Raw genomic sequence first — 20,725 nt, forward strand, 5'->3', positions numbered from 1 at the left:
TAGGAGGGATCATGTGATCATCATCTTTTCTGAATAACAGAACCATAAAATTAATCAGATGTTAAAAGCAAGTAAAAGGTTTTCATGTTTTTCTGTAATCACTAGATGAATGGGAAAGCATTTTCACCTCTTTATTGGCTGATAACATGAAGGGGTGAAAAAGTGTAGCTGTAATGAAGCATTGCCTGTTAACTTTGATATCATACAGCTTGGTTAATTCAAGATAACTCTAATAATTCTAATGTTGTCTCACTTGACCTTGTTTAACCTTTTCAGGTTCTCCTTTTCAGGCTCTCTTTTTTTTAAAGGATAATTGGAAAATAAGAGAGCTACTCATTTCAGTGTTTCAAATACGAGTTGAATTAATACATGACTGTATGTTTAGCAGCACAAGAAATAAAGCTTCAGTGCCTACTCTTATCCCTTTAACTTTTTAAACATATCCTTAATGTTTGTGAAGCTTGGAAATAGGTAGGAAGTTGGACTAGATGATGGTTATAGGTACCATCCAACAGAAATACCCTATTTTACTGCTGCCAGAGGCACTATGGATGCAGTCAGTGACTATATAGATTATTTCTGTTTAGAGGGGTGGGGCCAGACAGAGGTCCTTTACAAAATGTCTTAAATCTTTTGAGAAATCAGTTTAAAACCAACTTTTCTGTATTATTCATTAAGCTCTTCTTAATCCTTCCTGATAGTCTTTACCTTAACAGCATGTAAACGCATTTCTTTCTAATACAGACACGAAAACCTCGCAGGTTTGACAGTGAGCTTCCAGATATCTCATTAAGTGACCTGCAGTTTTTGCAGTCTTTTTGTCCTTCAGAAGTACAGCCGTTACTCAGGTAAAGCATTTTTTAAGCTTTGTTATTTTAAGAGCAGCTTACTCTTGGTCCTACCCCCCAAAAATATTTTTTGTTAGTTTTCAACTGAAATAAACTCATAACTTTATGTAAGATCAGAATTAGACTGGGTGGTGAGATTGTTTTGTTCCTTCCTTTCCATTTGCTCTTTGCCAAGTGATGTTCTGGAGGAAATAAAACAAATTTCTTTAGCCCAGCATGAGATCATAGAGATCTCCTTTATTCAATTATTGCTTTTTCTCTGACAGGCTGCTTTTACTAAAAAGCATATTATCTAAGTACTTCTGCTGTCTGGAAATCCATCATTTTGAGCTGTGTTTCCATGTTTTATAGCTCCCAAGGAGACAGACATGCGCATGTAGACAGGAATAGTTACTGGCTTGTCTCACAGGCAACTTGACAGGATTAGTTTCTTATCTAGAACTTGGAGATGTCTTTCTGGAGAAGCTGACTGTTAGAGTGAGCTTTCAAACTCACATGTCTTAAACCTGTAGCAGTCAGAGAAATGCCAGCCAAGATGATGGGCAACAAACAGGCAGTAGCAGGTTCTCTGTAAGGTTCTGTCTAGGAGAACAGATGTGTTACCAGGATGACCACAATGAGATGCTGCACATGTCCATCATCCTTCTAGAAGAGATACGCAGTTAGAGATTTGCTTTGGTTTTCCATTTCCTCCAAGGACACAGTCCCACAAAGGATGATAAGGTAAATCCAGAAGGAGGATGCTCTACTGTCATCTATCAGGTTAAGCAGCAGTATCAGGTGATACCTGTTTATGGTGCACAGTGCAGGAGCTGAATTCACTGTTTTCCACTTGTTTTTTACTGACGTTCTTTTTGATTCACAGTTCCTGGGCATTATGGTAGTGCTGCTGGAATTACTAAGTATTGTGAGTTTAGTCTGATGGACAGTGTGTTTGCCCTAGATCTTGATATAGCTGATGTTTCCTTTTAATTTCCTCTCTTACGCTCTTAGGCTTTCTCCTCAGTGATTCTGCAGGAGAAAAATTGCAAGCTATAGTATCATATTGTTGATGTTTGCCTGACTTTTGAGTCTGTGAGAATTTTACAACTTTCCAGGGAAATTTGGACTGAGTTCAGGAAGATTTTTGCCTTGCTTTTGTCCAAAAACCAAACACTAGCCAAACTGTTAGTTGGTCCAAATTGTAGTGACATGGCTTTCCACTTGATGGCAGTAGAGGTGGGATTTTGTCATGTTCCTCCTGGTTTCTAGTCTCAGGATTTCATTCAGTGGAAATACTGGTGATAGTGGTGGACTTGCAACTTGAATGGGCAAAGCTGTCACACACAGGGCTTCAGAAGGAACTGGGCAGTACTTCCTTCAAATTTTCATTTAACAGCTAAAGAGCAAGCACTAGGAAACCTGAGACTGAGCATGACATCCTTTTCTATCAGCGCTAAACCTCTGAGCTGCATAATGAAAATGATTTTTCTACTTATTGTTTTCATAAGACTGAAGCATTGTATGTTTGAGCAGTTATTGAAATCTTAATGCTACAGAGCTACACTAGATATCACTTGCCTCATATATGGCATAGGGAATGCAAAATACGTTGAAAATACATCTGCTTTAGTTATATTACTTGGACTGACAATGAACTCCTGCTTTGTGATTTCAGTGGAGCTATTCCTGAACAAATTAAAAATTCCAGATATACAGACATCAAGAAATATTAAATAAATGCTGCTATTCCAGAGGTTTAGAAAACTTGCCATTGAAAGCTGTAGCACTTGCTGGGTGGCCACAACACGTTAATCAGCCTTTTAATTTAGGTTACCTGTCATTAAAATAAAATAGCAGAGAATTAATAGCTACTTTGAAGGAAGAGCTGCACTGGAAAGAATCCAACTGGAGAGAAGAATAGAGTCATTTGCAAACACAAGTGCTTCAATTACAGATCTAATCACTATCAATTCTCTTCTGTTACTGTTATTATAACTTTAGGTACTATTGGTAAATGTTTCCCTCAGAAGGAAAGACTGATGTATTATGTCCCCATCATTGTGTTTATCGTTATCTACTCCTTGAAAGCTCTCAGATTCTTAATTTAAAACACAAATACCAAGTTGTCGTAGGGAATTTTCCATGTAAAATAGATGAAATGAAGAAAGTACAAATCTTGTACAGAGGGAATCTTAGTCTTGTTGGAGTATACACATAATTATTTAATATATTGGAATATTAAATTAACAATGTAGAAAAAAATTATTCCTGTACTGTTTTAAAGGGTTCCCATACTTTGTGACTTTGAACCTCTTCACCAGCATGTACGTGCTCTACATAACCTGGTAAAGGCAGCACAGAGTTTGGATGAAATGTCACAAACCATTACAGACCTGCTGAATGAACAAAAGGTAATGTAATTGTTTTGGTTTTTTGCTTTTCTTTACAAAGAAAAGAGAATATTCAAAAGAGTAGAATATATTCATAATATTGTTTTATCAACCACTTCAGGAAGAAAATTTGTTCTCCCAGGTGTAAAGATTAGTTTGTTTTATAACTGTATAATAATTTCCTTTCTAATCCCACACACTTAAAGATTCTGAGAGTTTTGAGCTCTTCAATGAGTAGAGTAAGGTGACCTAGAAAGTAGTCAAAAGATATTCAAGTTCTTCTAGCATTTAGGAGATGCTTATATTCCACAAATCTGTAGAATTATTCTCTTGATATTTCTTTTTTCTGCCATTTTCAAAAGCTTCTCTGTGCAAGAATATCTGCATTGTGCGTTTTGCCTTTGATTGCTTTAGCTTTGTATTTAGTGCAGTTGTTACTTCTACATTTCTTGCATTGCTTCTTAGATCTTTTTGGCACAAGCAGTTAAGGAGAATTTAGGGCCTTGGTTGGTAGTCATCATTAGCCAGAATATTGATGTCACCAACTACTTTGTGGCATTTGTGCTTTTTGGGGAAGGGAAGAAATGTGCAATCTTCTTCTTTGAGTGTAGAAGGAACAGATGGCAAAAAGATCTCTTCTGAGCTTCACTCTGTCTGTCAGGCAGATTCTTTCCCCTAGAAACTCTGCCAGTAATTTTTGGTTGCTTCTGTGCATTCAGCCTCTAACTTTTCTAATACGCTAAACAGAGTCCTTTCAGCTTCTCACTGTAACCTGTCCTACTGAAACTCTGGGTGAATTTAGCAATCCTTCAAATTTTCTGAGAAATTGACTGCTTCAAACTGGATACCTTCACCAGTTTTGCTATAGAAAAAAGGTATAATTTTTGTGGGACTCCATGTTATCATCTACAGTGTTAAATGTTTGTATGCCCTTTGACTAGAAGCATCTTCTTCTGTAACTGCCAGAGTTCAAGCATGTTCAAGCAGGAATTAGCAAATTCCTGCTTAAACCAGGTGACATGAAGTGTTCTATCTTTTTATTCCTCTGGGACTTGAACAAGAGATTTACTGGGAGTTTTTCATTTATGTAATATACAAAATCTGGGCTGTTCTTTGTTCTGTAATAAGGAAAAGGTGTCATTTGTGTCATTTATGTTAATTTCTTCACTGTTTTCTCTCTTTATTAAAATTGGGTTTTATATGAACAGCCATTAAAAGCAAGGGCCTGAGCACTGTATTAGCCAACAGAATGGTAGGAGTGGTGTAAATTTTGTGAAATCTGGGAGTTTTCTGAATGTGCTCTGAAATATAGAAGTCCACCCCCAACTTGGAGCTTCCTGAAATCTGTCTCACTGGAAACCAGGATAATGCCAGCTGTTCCAACAAATGAATTTACCGTTCAGGCTTGCACTGTCAGGAGTATGAAATAAATCAAAGGAGTAAGTTTTAATTCCAAATATACATAACAGTATAAAAATAAACAGGAAAGGTGCTGTACTTTTTCAGGTCTTGATGATTTACCCTTTTTGGTTTATACTTGCTTATCTGGGAATATTTTATCAGTATCTGTCTCCATAAAAAAACCCATGTTTGCCAAATTAGGAGAATCTGTTCTCCCCAGTCTTCTCTTTTGCTGGGCTTTGACCACTTTGGATTCTTGGCTGACTCAAAAATGTCAAGTGCTTAGACAGATTTGGATAATTGTCTCCTTCCTTAGAGTAAATTGCCTTGCACACAGAGCTGGGCCATTCATGATGTCATCTTAAAAATGCCCATCTCTGTGTGTAATTTCAATGATTCCTTTAACATCGTTTTTTGCAATTGAAGGAAATAGATCATTCAGAGAGACTTTTCCTTCTCAGTGGCAGTACTCTTGTTACTGCTTGATGATAGACACTGGGCCTTTTGCTGTTCTGCAAATGATCTAGAAGTGATTTTTAAACTACACTTCTTTTGACCATGCTTTTTTTTTTTCATAGCATTACTGAAATAACTTGAAAATGTTCATTTCTTATCCTTAGTATTGCTAGGAATTTAAAGTATCTAACAAGAAGATGAATAAACATTTAATAGTAGTCCTGAAAATGCCTAAAGCTTCATGCACCTACACATTCTGTTGGTGAACTGTGAGAGATCATCCTAACTTGGTGTGGCTGTGCAGCCATCAAGTGTTGGCCATAGAGCAGTGCTGCTGCTCTTAGCTGTTTGGTAGTTACATTAGGCAGGAGATAAAAGCAAAGAGCAAGCCAGAGAAGAGATCCACCACCTTACTTGGGGCATTAACAGCATTTCTTTTAAATGTCCCCATAACTCTTACTACTTCAGCTTTCAAGATTATAGAATATTAATGATGATATGCTTCTCTGATAACTGAATTTTATTTTTGTTGTTTTTTTTACTATTATGTCAGTTAAACATTGATGTGAATTTTTAATTTGTTACTACTTAGAAATCTGTTGTCCTTTTGAAAACTTTCTGCTTATTCTTTGTAATTCAGTGGTCTCACAGCTCAGATATTGCTGTGCCCTGTCTTCCTTAATACAGACAAAGTTTAAGCAGATCAGTGATTGGGTTAAAGATATCCAGGAGAAAGCTGAGGTGCCTGTAGGAGCCAGGTAAGATGATTAAGGTGTCCTGTTCACAGTTAGTAGGTAATTAACATATGCAATCCTTTGATATTGGAAGTTTCTCTTGTAAGAGAACTTTTCAACTCAAATTATGGAGTTCAAAATTCCAACACTTTGAAGAATTGCCCCATTCCCTATGTTTATCTTCGTAACATGACTAGAACAAGGCATGTAATCCAGCAACACCTGAGAATTTAAAAATTAACTCTACATCTCTGTCTCTGCCTTCTATTTTTTCCTGTTTGGTCTTGACTCCTTTTCCTTTATCTTGTCAGGAATTAGTGTATGACATATATATATATATTGCTGCCTGTAGATTGTAAATAGACTAGATGGCAGGCACCAGCTTCTTAGGGAAATGGGTGACAAACAAAGTCTTCTGTGTAGTTCTAGCTACACAAAATGTGAGGTTTAACTCTTCGCTAGGTAGCAATCTGGTATTCTGACTAGAAACACAGCTTGCAGTGGCCATGGCAGAGGCATGGAATTTTTTACAGCCCCACATCATGAAGAAACCAAGCTCTGTAGAGTGTTGCTCCACACAATAATATTTTTTTTTCTTCTTTATTCTCTTATCTTTATTCTTTACCTTCTAGGATGATACTCTAGAGGTGTCAAAAGTAGATAGCATCTTTCATTTGCATGTGGATTTTTGTAGGACCTTGTAGTGTTCCAAGTCTTTGAAGTGCTGGTTTAGTATGTGCTTACTGATGTCTGTGCTGCTAGCTTTTATTACTGTTAAAGCTCTTGTTTATCAATGTTAAATATTTGTCTCTTCAAGCATATGCTTTGAATCCAGGCGTATATGAGCATATACAGTATCCTTTAATGTTTCTGAGTTTTCTTAGATAAACAGCAAGCTGAAATTAAATGTATTATTAAGTCCAGTTTGGGTCTAACAAAAGGAGCATTTTCCTTTAATTTTTTTTCTCATGTCCTGTCTTCATTTTTTATACAGACAATATTTCGTATGTGATGAACTTAAGTTTTTTACAGTGGGTTTTCATCACTGGATTTCAAAATCCATTGTGTGTTTTACTTTCATATACCTGCAGAGGACAAGGGAGATGAGGTGTAACTGCAACTCTGCTAAATAGATGAGTGTCAGAGCTGGAAGTAGATTCTTCCTAAGTACCAATTCAAAATTGAGCTAGTCACATTCATCTCCTTTAAGAGGATATTTACATGGCAGAGAAGAACAGAATCCCGTTTTGAGTAGCAGTCATTTATAAAAGATTGAGAAAACAAAAATGAGCTTATTTATACATCAGCAGTCTGATATCTGTCACTGCTGTCTGTCTTCTTGGAATTTTATTGTTGACATGGTTTAAATACCTGGAGACAGTGTGGATGGTTTGGAAAAGAGGCACCAACAGGATTATCAAGCTGGACGTTGGCTTTTTGGAGAACACCACCTTTCTGAAAGATTTCCAGCACTTTGAGACTGAACACCTTACAGGAATCTTTTACTGCAAATATTCCCATGAGTCTTTAGGAACAGTTTCTTTTCAGGATGGTCACATTCCTCAGATGAATAAGATCAAACAAGTTCTTCAAAGATAAGGGATGGAAAAGCAAGGTAGTGACTGGACTGTGGTGCTACAGATGATGCATTTGGAGTAGTGATCCACTCAAAAAACTCAGTGTCTTCCAGTTTGTGGTCCTGATGATCCTGCTCATGGCCCTTCATGCTACGTATCACAGATACTCTCCTTATGTATTTTAACCATTTTTATTTTACTGTAATTTTCTTAGGAGAAAATTCCTTTGCTATGCATCCTATTACATGCTTGTTCAGGAATGCATCCTTGGTGGATACTGAGGCTGTACATTACTTTTTGGGTTCCACTGGGATGTGTTCTGCACTTGCTGGAGCTTAAGGGTTATATTTTTGTTCTAAGAATCTGCAGGTTATGTTATGGTTGGCATTAGGGCTTCTATATTCCCTGTTACATTTAACAGTTAATAGTATAAGATACTACAGGTTGACCATTTGTTCTGGTAGATCTGAAGGTAGGAAAGGAAGAGAACTTTAATACACACCTCACTTCTTCCATTAAACAAAGCTTGCAAGCAGTAAATTTATGATGTTAAATCTATTAAATAGCAAAGATAAAATCTATAACTGAAGTGTAATCTTTTGGATACATCGTACTCGTAAGTTTTAGTCACAGACAAAAAACTTGGAAATTACACAGCACAGGCTATTTCCACAGTCTGTAAGTCCTTGCTGAAGTTGGTTATTTTACAAAAAGCATTGTAAAATGGTGCTTTACTAAATTTCAAGTGCATAGATGTAAGTGCATGTAACTTTGTCTACAGTTATAACTATTATAAATCAAACTTGAGCTGAAATGGTGCTTTTTTGAAACTCGGAAAATCTCTGAATGTCTGCAACTTAAATTTTAGCTACACATTTTAGACAGTTACAGATAACAATAGTGACTTTTTAAGTTCTTGTTCTGCCTGGAAAATTTTTACTTAGTTTCAAATATTAACAGTTTTGCCTGTTGATTCATTGCTTGTTTCATATTTTATAACTCGTAGGCCTCCAATAGTCAAGCATCGCCACAATCGGCTACTACACCAAGGATGGAAAGTACAACAGGAGCCACAATTGCTACCTCTTCAAGAACTCCTCCATCACTCAGTCTTCAGGGTCCCCTGTGTCCTCCTGTGTGTCCCCCAGCTCCATTAGAAGAATTGTCTCCAGACAGCATTGATGCTCATACATTTGATTTCGAAACCATTGCCCATCCGAACTTGGAGCAAGCTCTTAAGCAAGGATCATTAGACTTTGATTCATTAGCAGAAAGTCCAGAATCTGACTTTATGTCAGCAGTGAATGAATTTGTAATAGAAGAAAATCCAGTATCTCCTAATGTAATAAGTGATCCACAGAGTCCAGAAATGATGGTGGAATCTCTTTATTCTTCAGTTATCAATGCAATAGACAGTAGACGTATGCAAGATACAAATTCCTGTGTAAAGGACGTTTCAGCAGAAAATGCCTCTCTCAGTGTTTGCATGGAGAAGTGTAGGGTTATTGCCCAAGACTCAAAGGTGCATTTAAGAGGTATAAAAGAAGATCTTTGCCACTTTAGAACACTTGTACAAAGAGAACAGTGTGACTTTTCTAATTCTTTAAAATGCACTTCATTAGAAATAGTAAGTACTATTGAAAAGGTAAAGCTTTCACTTGAAAAAACACTAAAAGATAAACATCAAAAAGAATTACAGTCTTTGAAAAGTGAATATGAAACTAAAATTAATAAATTATTGGAGGATGGTGAAGAAAATGAAAACAAGATCAAAAAGTTAAAAGGTGACTTACTAGGCCTTGAGGAAGTTCTTCAAAATAAGAATGATGAATTTGCAATGGTGAAAAATGAGAAAGAAGCTGTGGTTTGCCTTCAGAATGAGAAAGACCAGAAATTACTTGAATTGGAATGCCAAATGGAGACTCGAAATTGTGAAATTAAAGAACTGAGACAGTCACGTGAGATAGTACTTGAAGACTTGAAAAAACTTCATGTTGAAAGCAATGAAAAACTTCAGCTCCTGAGGGCAGAACTCGAGAGTTTAGAGCAAAGCCATTTAAAAGAACTGGAAAATGAACTAGAAGCCAAGCATTTGCAGGAATTTGAGAAGGTGCTAGCTGAGCACAAGGACTGCTTAGATAAATTAAAAAAAGAGAACCAGCATAAACTTGAACAAATGCAGGAATCTCATGCAGTAGTTGTGCAAGAGAAACAACAACAAGTAGAAGAGTTACAACTCAAGGTTTCAGATCTGTCTGATTTGAGGTGCAAATTAGAAGTTGAACTTGCCCTGAAAGAGGCAGAAACTGATGAAATGAAACTTCTTTTGGAAGAAAGCAGAAACCAGCAACAAGAGACCTTAAAATCTCAGATTGATAAGGAAACAGAAATCTTAAAGAAGGAGATAGATAAATTAAACAATAAAATACAAATTAGCAGCGATGAATATCAAGTGGGCTTATCAGAACTAAGGACTCTTATGACAATTGAGAAAGATCAGTGTATTTCTGAGCTAGTAAACAGGTATGAAGAAGAATCAAATTTGCTTAGAACTGAACTGAATAAAGTAACACTACTTCATCAAAAAACTTCTGAGGCAGAAAAAAGACTTTCAGAGCAAGTAACGGAACTACAAAGTAAGTTAGAGCTGGAAGCGAGTGCCCTAGAAAAGGAAAAAACAGAAAAATTGTCTCTCTGTGAGCAGCAGGAAAAATATGAAGCTATTATCCATAAGCTTAAGGAAGAGAAAGAACTGTTAGTGTCTAACCAAGAGCAAGACAGGCAGCTGCTCATTCAGAAGCTCAATTGTGAAAAAGAGGATGCAGTACAAACTGCTTGTAAAGAGATTGAATTGCAGAGGGAAGCTGCTGAAAAGGGGCTTTTGGAAAAAATACAGCAACTTGAGATGCAAATAAATCAGAGGTACTGTAAGAATTAAGTTATTGTGTTTTCCTAGTGAAGTAATTAATATAATGTATTCATTGTGTACAATGCAGTAGCTAAGATTTCTGTGTATTTGTAATAGTGTTCATCTGGGCTGATTTCTGTATGCCAAGTTACTTCCATTATATAGGTGGTGACATTCCTGTGCCTGTAGTTAAAGGTTGTACAATATCTTATGCAATATTATTTCCAGGCAGCAATGAATGTTTTATATTTTAGTCTTGCAATGTTACATCAAAGGAAAGTTTCCACAATAGCATGTTGCTTGAAATTCTGATTTTGATGGTCTCAGCCTTTCCTTCCTTACCCATCTTTTCGTCTGGTATTAGCACTGTGTGAGCACACAGTGGGTAGCTTCTGGGCTGATGACTTTCTTTGGCTAACTCCACAGTCTTGTTGGGGCTAATGGTGGGGTGAATACAAGTGTGGGAATATATATTCCCTCATCTCTATATATATGGTTGATTGAGAACTATCCCATGTTCTCCTGGGCTTCCACTTGACTTGAGTTGCCATGCTTACATATTTCAGGGTCTTCAGTTTGAGCTTTATAATAAAACATGTGTGGGCAACATCATTTTGAAGAACATCCTAGCATCATTGGTTTTCATTGTTAATTTCTGCAGTGTTCTTCTATTTTAGAAAGAAAAATATATTTTCCCTTCCATAAACGTCTAGAATTACTTTTTCTGACTTCTGATATCTACTTACTAGTTCATAGTGCCTGGCAGCACAGTGGGTTGTGATGTTAGGGAATGGAAAGAGTATAAATTTTTTTATGTGACTACTGCTTAGAAACAGTACTCAATTTTGAAATGCTAGAATCTGTCACTTGGTTGTATTCCTTCACACTACAAGAACACATTGGGCCCAGCATGCGTGCAGAATTCACTTGCATAGCACAAGGGAAATCTGAGTGTCTGCTTCGCTTGAATTCTCTACTTCAATCCCATTACCTCAGGATTTTGATATGCAAACATATCCATCATTACATGTTGTATTGATGTCTGTGTTTTGTATGTCAGTGTATAAACAAAATAGATGAAGGTAATGTTTTTTTGAATTAAGATTGGGATACGATGAAATTAAGAAAAAAAAATATTGTTGTAATGAAATACAATGAAAGAAGAAAAAAGATAAGCTTTGGTTTTTATTTTACATGTTTTATTCTACTGTAGAAGTTTTAAAAACTTGACAGGTAAAAGATGTAGCTGTGTCATCAGACTTTAATCCAGCAGCTACACTTAAAATTAGAACAATTTATGAGCAGAGATACATGTATTCTTATATAAACTGGATAAAACAGACAGTAATGTATTTCAAGGAAATATCATCTGCTTCAGTCTATAGAAGTGTTAATAGTTTGTTAGTTCTGTTGAGTAATTTAATTTTCAGTCTGACATTAAGAGTATGTATGGCCTCCTAAAGCTTCTCCTTATGCCTTTAATCTGGTTTTAGTTTTTTTTCCTCTAGGAGTAAAGACACGCTATGTTTTATCTCCAGAGGGCATAGATGTTAAGTCAATCTGTCTTAATATTTCAAAGCTACTGTCTAGCTGTTTGGGGTTTGAGTTCCTAAAACCCCAAACTATATCAGTAGTTCCAGCCAACTTGTCCTCAGTCATTGTTTTGCAGTTAAACTGGGTTCTGCCATTACAAGTTTTATTTGGCATGTGCCTATACACGTGTCAGAGAAAAGTCCTCTTCTGCAAGAGCTGTGTGACATTAGCCATCCAGAGGACACAGGGAGGTGGGTTATTAGATTTGACCCAAGTGTTGCACTGGTATCGGGAATCTAGTTTTTGAATATACATGAAAACTAACAAAAATATTTAGAAGTGATAAAGAAATGTTTGTGACCCTTCCATTACCAATATACGGTTAATGGGTTGTGGTTCTAATGGGTCAGAAATTGAAGTAATTGTGGAGGAAAGGTAATAAAAGTGGAAGGCATTTGTAACTCTCCTGTTTAATCTTTCTACAGTCTGTGTAGTATGTCCTAGCCAAGATTAACTGAAAACACAAATTCTGTAATGGCTTTTGTTAAGCAGTTTGCTGGTTAGTTAAAAGATTTATAATGTGAAGAATGTTAAAAATAGAATAGGAATCCTAACTGCTTTGAAAACTAAATTACAGCTTTGGTGTCTTCCAGCCTTGGTATTTTCCAGCCACTTCTATCAAACCACCATCAGTAGCAAAGTTTCTCTGTAGAGCATGTGCTCTTTTCTCACAGATAGGCTTAATTTAGAAATAAATAGTAATTTAATCCAGCACAAAAATGTTTTCTCAGTGGCACAAAAAAGTTTTGCCTGGATATCTCATGACCTGTTTTGTTCTCTGCATATTTTGCTTCTTATTTCTGGAATGTGAAAGGTTGTTTTGCCACTCTGAAAACTTCAGTTGGCTTTCAGAGCTCTTATTTCATTTCTTACAGGCTTTTTGAGTGCTTAGCTACTGCATAGTCGTTTGTATCTTCAGTATTACGCCCCTGTGATGCAACACAGTGGTAGTGTTGCTAAATACATCTTTTGTCATGTGAGAGTAGTACAGTGTTTATTTGCAAACAAGCCCAAATCTCTGAAGAAGGTGCTTTTGGTGTCCTGAAAACACTAAAAAAACAATTAGGCATTGTCACAATTGCCAGAGTTGTCAAGACCTTTGCAGATTAAATGTGTAAAGCTGATGCAGTGAGGAGGTTTAAAAACTGATAAAGTGCTGGCATCCTGTGCAGAGTAACAATATCCTTTCCTTGGCTGTCGTCTGCAGTCAGTAGCCCAGGCAAGGCTAACAGCTTTGGAATTAGGCTGATGTATTAACTTGGCATATAGGTAGCGTGGAATAAAGTGAGTGAATTTCTCTTGCTTGTGAAGTAAGATGCAGACTTACCTCTTCTTTACACTTCTCAGACCAGCCTAGCCTGTGCTTTCTTAACTTAGTAGGGGGAATGGTTGGCAGAAACAGAGGTAGGTGAGTATGTGCTGGGTCATATGATAAGCAAAGACTGTAGAAGTGTCTGGAACTGGCCACTTCATTGGTACCCAAACTCCCATCCTGTATACAGAGATAAGTGTTTGAGGTTCCCTGCCTCATCTGTAACTCACTTGTCTTTCACATTCTCTATGCTGAATTTTTCTGGTGTCTCTGAGGTTCAGAAGCCCTTAGTCTTAACAGAACAACTTTGCATTATGAAGCAAGAAGAATTCTTGAAGTATTTTTAGCATTAGTTGTGCTTGTGAATGTTAATATATTACCACACTGTGTTTTGAGTTCAGCAGATCATACCTCCAGGCTGGTCCTGACTAGAGAAAACCAATGACATATATAAGCAGATGGAGAGTGAGGTTAGGGGAATTTTCTTTATATTAAATATGATTCTGGTATAGAGGGATAATAAAACTTTAAAATAATAGTTTTTCAAAAATGTTACCCAACAAAGGGATTTCTCTATCCCAGTGTTCCTCAGTGGTGGTTCCTGATAACCCAATCCAAAACAGAGCATAGTTAGTGCTTTTGGTTTAGTGCTGGAAAATATTTGGCCTGTGTGCCATTGCCTGTTTCAAGAGCTACTTAAGGTCATTATCCTCCCCAGCTCGATGACTGTTGATGCTCTCCTTGCTTTATGTTCATTACTGCTGTCCTCCAGATTCTGCAACACAGAGTTCTGAGTTTGGCTGGGTTTCTTAGTGTAAGATTTATTGCTGAATTGCTTTGGTTATGTGATAATTCTGAAGGCTTTGCATTTTGACATACTAAGAGTCTTCAGGGTGCTGGCTGTCATTGTGCCTCTTTTTACTGCTTTCCACACTTTCTGTTACATTAGAAAAGTAAAAATAAAAACCACCCCCCTCAACAAAACTTCAAAATTAGAGCCAGTGTAGCACACTAAAAACCAGGGTGCCCAAGAGAGAGAATTTGTTGAAATGCTTATAATTAAAAGCAGACCTGATTATTAATAAAGTTCAATATTTATTATTTCAGAAAAGTATCTCAAAAGCACACAGTCGGAAGTTCTTTGCTTATTTCATGTATTTTGAGGCTCTGTATATACTGCAAATTTAAAGCCTGACCATTTCCTTTTAAGTCCTCCCACTGAATCATCTGCTGAATCAAACTTGGTTGCTGAACTTCAAGAGAAGCTGCAAGAGGAAAAAATGAAGTTCTTAGAGCAACTTGAAGAACAAGAAAAAAGAAAGAATGAAGAAATGCAGAATATCAGAACATCACTCACTGCAGAACAGCAGGTAAAGCTGCTTCTCTTTTATTACTTTTGATCCCATGACAATTATGTGGGTTTTTTTTCTGTTTTGCTTATGGAGGAGTTTGGGTTTTTTTTGCTATGTAACGTACATTCTAAATTTGTTCTGTTCTCTGCAGCCAGGATATGGTGTGTGAATGGAAGCTAACACTTAAGCATTAAAAAAAGCTAGAAAAAAAACCCAAAACAACCCACCATAAATATCTAGGAACTAAGCAAACCACATTGAGTTTTTGTTAATTTTATTACTCTTGTGCAGGTTGTTAAGCTAGCACTGTAAATTTTTAACCATTAATCTCTTGAACTCCAGAAAGATACCAGTTAACTATAGCTTAACAACACAAAATTTGTGGACAACACAAAATTAATGAAATACTAATTGATTTGGAATGCTGCTTAATGGCTTTTAAACTTTATTAGCCTGGGCACATAGGATTTGAGATTTAAAGCAAATGTTATATATTTTTTTTTAATAAACTTGGAAACACTATGTATTTCATACCTTGACACAAAATTGTTATACTGGATTAATCTCTATCCACATGGGTTTTTTTTCAGAACATCTTGAATCTCAGATTCTGTAGCTGAGTCTTCAGTTCTCAAATTAAATCTCTGTTAGTAACAGCTATTATCTACAGCTTTGCATTTAAACACTAAGAAAGGATTTTGTTTTAAGCACCTCTGATTTTGTTTTAAGCACCTCTAATTTAGCCATGGTAAGATCAAGTAAGGACAAAGAGACAGTGTAGTGATCAGCCAGCTTGGTGAATGAATGCCATGAATCACTTGGTGCAGAGAGCAGAAAATCACAGACAGTTGTAAAGAAAGGAATATTTTTGAACCTTTTGGGCTGCAGACATGAATCCTGAAGTGAGCTTTGTATAATAAATCTAATAGGAATACTTCATGTTTTACATTGGTAATTGTAAATTTTTTTTTCCTTTAAAATATGCCTTAATATACCATTTTCCTCATCTAATAATATTCTTCATTTGTGCAACAGAGTGTGGAAAGGATGGAGGGTTCTGAGGCATTAACAGCAAATTCCAGGCAAAGATGGAACCTTTCATTAGAAACCCCCCAAACCATCATCAAAACAAAAAAACCAAGCAAGCAAATAATCCCCAACACAAACAAAACCCAGAGACCATAGAACTGGTTTATCAGTCAGTGCTGAAAGCTTACAGGACTGGCTCTGCTGATCTCTGAATATTCTGGGTATTTAGAGTCCCTTTAGTCTTTTTTTTTTTTTTCTCAGTCAGGTTTTCTTAGATGTTTTACTTCTGCTTGTGGTGTGTGATATGTCTTATGTGGTCTGTTGTATGACTTATGCATTAATTGTTCACTGAGAAATTAATGCATGACCTGAAATGTATTTTTAATTCAGATTCCAGTATATTATTCTAGCTTTACAGTGATATTTTTCTTTTTTATTACACATAACTTGATATAGTGCAGCTTTGTCTTAATAACCATTTTAATCCTTAAAGTAACTGCTTTTAACAGTGTACAGCTGTAATAAATTAATTGCAATAGAAAGCATTATGTTTAAAAATACCAACAACTTGCAAATTGTTATTTTTAATGGTTTATTTATTACACTGCATGTGTATATTTGACTTGGGGGAAATAATAAAAGGAATTAAATTGTTGCAGAGAAACCTCAAAAAAAAAAAAGTACAGACATTATCTCTTCACCAAAATAATACATAAAAAAGTTTAAATCCTAATGTAATTATAACTTAGGAAATTGGTATGTGTGATACCTTTTGTTCTAGTGATATATTTTGTGTTACATTTATACAGAACATTTCTTATTTCAGTAATACTACTTTCTGTTTTCAGACCACCTTTAACACTGTTTTGGCAAGAGAGAAAATGAAAAAAGAAAACATAATTAATGATCTTAGTGACAAATTAAAAGTGCTTACAGAACAGCAAGAAAAAGATAAGGGTAAGCAAAGTTCTGAAGATGTATTAATCTTTTTTAGCAGAACAACTCCATTCACCACAGATCACTTTTGATCCTTAGTGCTGCTGTTATTAAAATAATTATTTACTTATCACAGATTTGATTGAAACGCTTTCTGAAGATCGAGCTCGCTTACTTGAAGAGAAGAAGAAGCTTGAAGAAGAAGTTAATAAACTGAGAAGTAGTAATTTTTCTTCATCAACCTACTCAGCAGCAGGTTCAGAAGCTTGTGGAGCCTGTGCAGCTGATACTCCCACTGACACAGACAGATTGGTTTCTGACATTGTAGCTGAAGGGAGAATGGACTCCACTATGGAAACCAGTATGATGGCTGTGCAGTAAGTACAGGGCATTGTAGTAGGGATACACAAAGCATGCTCTTGGTCTTTAAATGTGTGCTGTGGGGTCTTGAGAGGTACAAATGAGCATGTTTAACACTACTTCTGCCTTTGATGTTCTTGCTAAAAATACTTTTTTAAATGTACACCTGCAGTAGTGGTGTTAGAATCATCAGAAATGTTGGGTTTGCCTTAGAAGTGTGCAACTTAACTGTGGGGCCAAATTTCACCTTTATGAGACGAAAAAATAGACCTAAGTACATGAAAGGGAAGTCAAATGGGAGAAGAACACTTGTAATAGTGGAAGAGATGGATGGCTGCATGTTATTGGCAGCTTTTAAACAGTGGCTTTCTCATTTAAAAAACAGACAAAACCCCTTCATGATTCTTTGTGTACATTTGCTGTAAAATAGCATAATGGCATTCCTTGATAAAGAGGAGGGGTGATAGGTATGCTTGGTGATAGGTATGCTTGGTAGGTACTAGGCTGAATCCTCAGAATTCCAAACAAATAATGGGACTCAGGCTGATTATGTGGCCTTGGTAGAGTGATGTTTTGTTTTCTTGGAGAGAAGGACAGATACTCAGTATTTTTTTGTATAACCGCTGAATCATCCGTACTCTCAGCTGTGACATTCTGCTGACTTACTTGAAGACACATTCTGTTGATGTCACACACCTCTGTTTACCACCCTCTGTTATATGGAGATAAAGTTAGGCAGGGGCTAGTTTGCAGGTAGGTGTCTGAATCTGTGCTTGAAACACTGAGATGATTATGGAGATCAGAGGGAGTATTTTTGCAGTCATAGACTTCACTGTATTGTCTGTTTTGGTTGCCCTAAAATGGCAGTGCACTTTGTTACTAGCGTGTAACACCTTGCCCAGTAAATTAAGAGTCTACATGTAAAGCTGATAGACTAGGATCTGGTCTCAGTACATGACTATGAAGTCTTCTGAACTTAAATAATTCTGGCTGGTACAAAGTTGTCCTGTTGGTGGTTGTCAGGAATCCAGCCTACTGCAGATGTACTTTGGTTTTGTGTTGGTGGTTTTTTTTTTTTTCTTTCCAACACTGACTTCCATAAAAATGTGCATTAAGTTCAGATCCTCAGTTCTTATTTTAAAAAATTAATTCAGGTATATTGAATGATTTTTGAGTTGTAAAGACTGTGCCAAGAGAAGGGGTTATGATGATGCAGGCAAAAATTCAATTTTTTTTTCCATTTTCATAAATTTCTCTTAACTGTAGAATTAGCCTTAATTCTGTACTAAAATGAGCAAATTCTATTACATGTACTTTCTGATGAGAATATGACAAAATGAATAGTACAGGGTATGTGTGCGTTAAAATAGGAGTCATTACGGGAAGGTACTCAGCTATTATTGTGCTTAGTGCAGTATGAGAATCCATTAAGAATAAATTACTGAGAGACCTTGGGGGTGGGAAAAAGGTTGAAGGAGTTTATGTCCAGGGCATTCCAATTGTGTTGGTTTTTTTTTTTTTTTAACTCCATAGAGAAACTGGGGAAAGATAGAAAAACTAAAATAATACATTAATACATTTCTGCTATAGCAGCCAAAGAAAACAACAAATAGTCAAATTTTAGGGGTTTTTTACTAATTGATGAGAACTTTTCTTCATGCTAACACTTTCTACCTCCTTGTGGTAGAATACTGCATTTCTTTAACACTCTTAGACTAGGAATACCCATTTTAAGAACCTTTGCTACCATGTCTAAGTTGTCTAGGCAAATTGGGATTTGAAATGGAAGGCACTCCTAAATATTAGCAATCACATGGAATGTTTTCTTTTATGCTTTTACATTTGCAGTAATTTTTTACTGGACTTCTATTACATCAGTTAGAATTGCATTGTCAGATTTCATCTCTTCTGCTAATCCTCCCATAGACTTTCTCATTTGTGACATTGAAAGATATTATGGGCTGTATCATTTTACCCTGAATAAGCAGCAAGCCTGCTTTGTTCTCATAACTTCAGTACAGTGAGATATTTGGGGAAGAAAGAGCCTGTCATCTTATTTAAAATGAAATAAAACTACCTATGCTCTTGTTTCCCTCATTTATAAGGATTCTCAATATCTGTGTAATACATCCTACTGTACAGTTCTAAAGCATTTATTCATTTGCATGGAAAAAAAAACTTAGAATCCCAGATTAATTTCATTATGTATGGTTAAAGGTTTCTTTTTGCTCATTAAGAACACTCACGTGAAGAAATTGGTTGCATCTTTGAATCATCTTTTTGAATAACAGCCTTCAAATTTTTATTGTTATAAGGATATCTGTATTTACATATCTCTGGATTTATCTGGAATTACATATATCAATATCTGTGTAATACATCCTACTGTACAGTTCTAAAGCATTTATTCCTTTGCATGGAAAAAAAAACTTAGAATCCCAGATTAATTTCATTATGTATGGTTAAAGGTTTCTTTTTGCTCATTAAGAACACTCACGTGAAGAAATTGGTTGCATCTTTGAATCATCTTTTTGAATAACAGCCTTCAAATTTTTATTGTTGTTGAAAGGAAAGCAGGACAACTGACTGTAAGCTCCTGGTTTCTGCCCCTTTACCTGGAATCTTGTATAATCTCACTCCTAGTGGAGTGAGGTCTTGTCAGAGAAGCAAAAGCAGAGTTAAGTCTTAGTGCCCATCACACCTGATGCTGCCTAACGCAGTGCACGGAATAACTTCGTAGAAGCAAGGAGGAAAACCTTGTTTTCAATGAACAAAGCCAAAACTTTTTGTTGCTTACCAAACTCAGCTTTCACTAGTAACTAATAAAACACTGAAATACCCTGACTTCAGAAGGTCTTACAGTAATCATTCTAGTCCTGACCTCTCAAAGGAAGGTTTACAAAAATACTTGAAAAAGATAAGCCTGGAAACAAAATTTTGGCTCAATGAGCTAAAAGGCAGGTAATAAATAACCAAAAATCATTACAGATTTCTTCCTGTTATATAAGGGCTAAACAGCCTCTTAAGTGAAATGAAATAATGATCAGCATGGCTTAATTATAATCTTTTAGTAAAATTTAGCATTTTACTTGGATTTATAACATGTTTTTGTCAGAATGGGTGAATAGACTATTCATCCAAAAACTTTTTTTCTGACCAAATCAGTTTGGACTACAAAATTCTTTTCCATATTACCTGACTTTAAAAAGAGTTGGAATTCTGTTAGGAATTACTTTGTATTCTTAAGAAATTTCTTATTGATAAGTTAGTTTTATCTTATGCCCCAGTGCTCAGTTTATCGTTGAGTTAAACAGAGACATTTAGCAAGTTCACGTTAGTATCTCTCTACCACAGAGTCCCAGAGCACAGAGCCTTTAAACTACAAAGATTAGGAAAATACCACATTGCAGAGCTGAACTGCAATATCAAGGGCTAATGGCCAAAGCATTTGAAGCTGTAGCTTTTTTCCTGGTATTTTGAAAATGATGCCAAATATGCAGTAATGGTGCTGTATAGCTTTACAAAGTATTCAATGACTGAATATTCAGTGGGTTGTTACAACAAAGAAGCTCCTTGGGTTTAAATTTAAAAAAAAAAAAAAAAATTAAAAAAATCCCCCAGTACCTCCCAGAAATGTTGATGCTGATTCTTAAGGTATCTTTCTGTGCTGTTCCCTCTGTGATAGCAAATCCATGGCATTCACCACTGAGTGAAGATGGCGGGGGGAAGATTAATTTTTGATGAGGAAAAAAACCCTTCGTTTTTAACCTATCCATTTTCTTTTTTCTCTTTTAGTGAAAATGTCCATATGTCTGAAGAAAAACAGAGGATAATGTTGCTGGAAAGA

General features: G+C 36.0%; 1 protein-coding gene across 1 annotated transcript in view; it reads left to right on the top strand.

The window, feature by feature from the left end:
- Window positions 1–20,725, top strand: part of RB1CC1 (RB1-inducible coiled-coil 1) — a 59,526-nt gene that overhangs the window by 30,599 nt on the left and 8,202 nt on the right. The window contains exons 12-18 of the mRNA XM_008946489.1: window positions 745–848; window positions 3,115–3,241; window positions 8,395–10,310; window positions 14,412–14,571; window positions 16,431–16,539; window positions 16,655–16,895; window positions 20,674–20,725. The exon at window positions 20,674–20,725 is cut by the window's right edge and continues 27 nt beyond it. Coding sequence (XP_008944737.1) covers window positions 745–848; window positions 3,115–3,241; window positions 8,395–10,310; window positions 14,412–14,571; window positions 16,431–16,539; window positions 16,655–16,895; window positions 20,674–20,725 — 2,709 coding nt within the window. The remainder of the gene's footprint in view (window positions 1–744; window positions 849–3,114; window positions 3,242–8,394; window positions 10,311–14,411; window positions 14,572–16,430; window positions 16,540–16,654; window positions 16,896–20,673) is intronic.

This window comes from Merops nubicus, unplaced genomic scaffold (genome assembly GCF_000691845.1).
Source record: "Merops nubicus isolate BGI_N331 unplaced genomic scaffold, ASM69184v1 scaffold12268, whole genome shotgun sequence".
In the NCBI taxonomy this organism is placed as follows: Eukaryota; Metazoa; Chordata; class Aves; order Coraciiformes; family Meropidae; genus Merops; species Merops nubicus.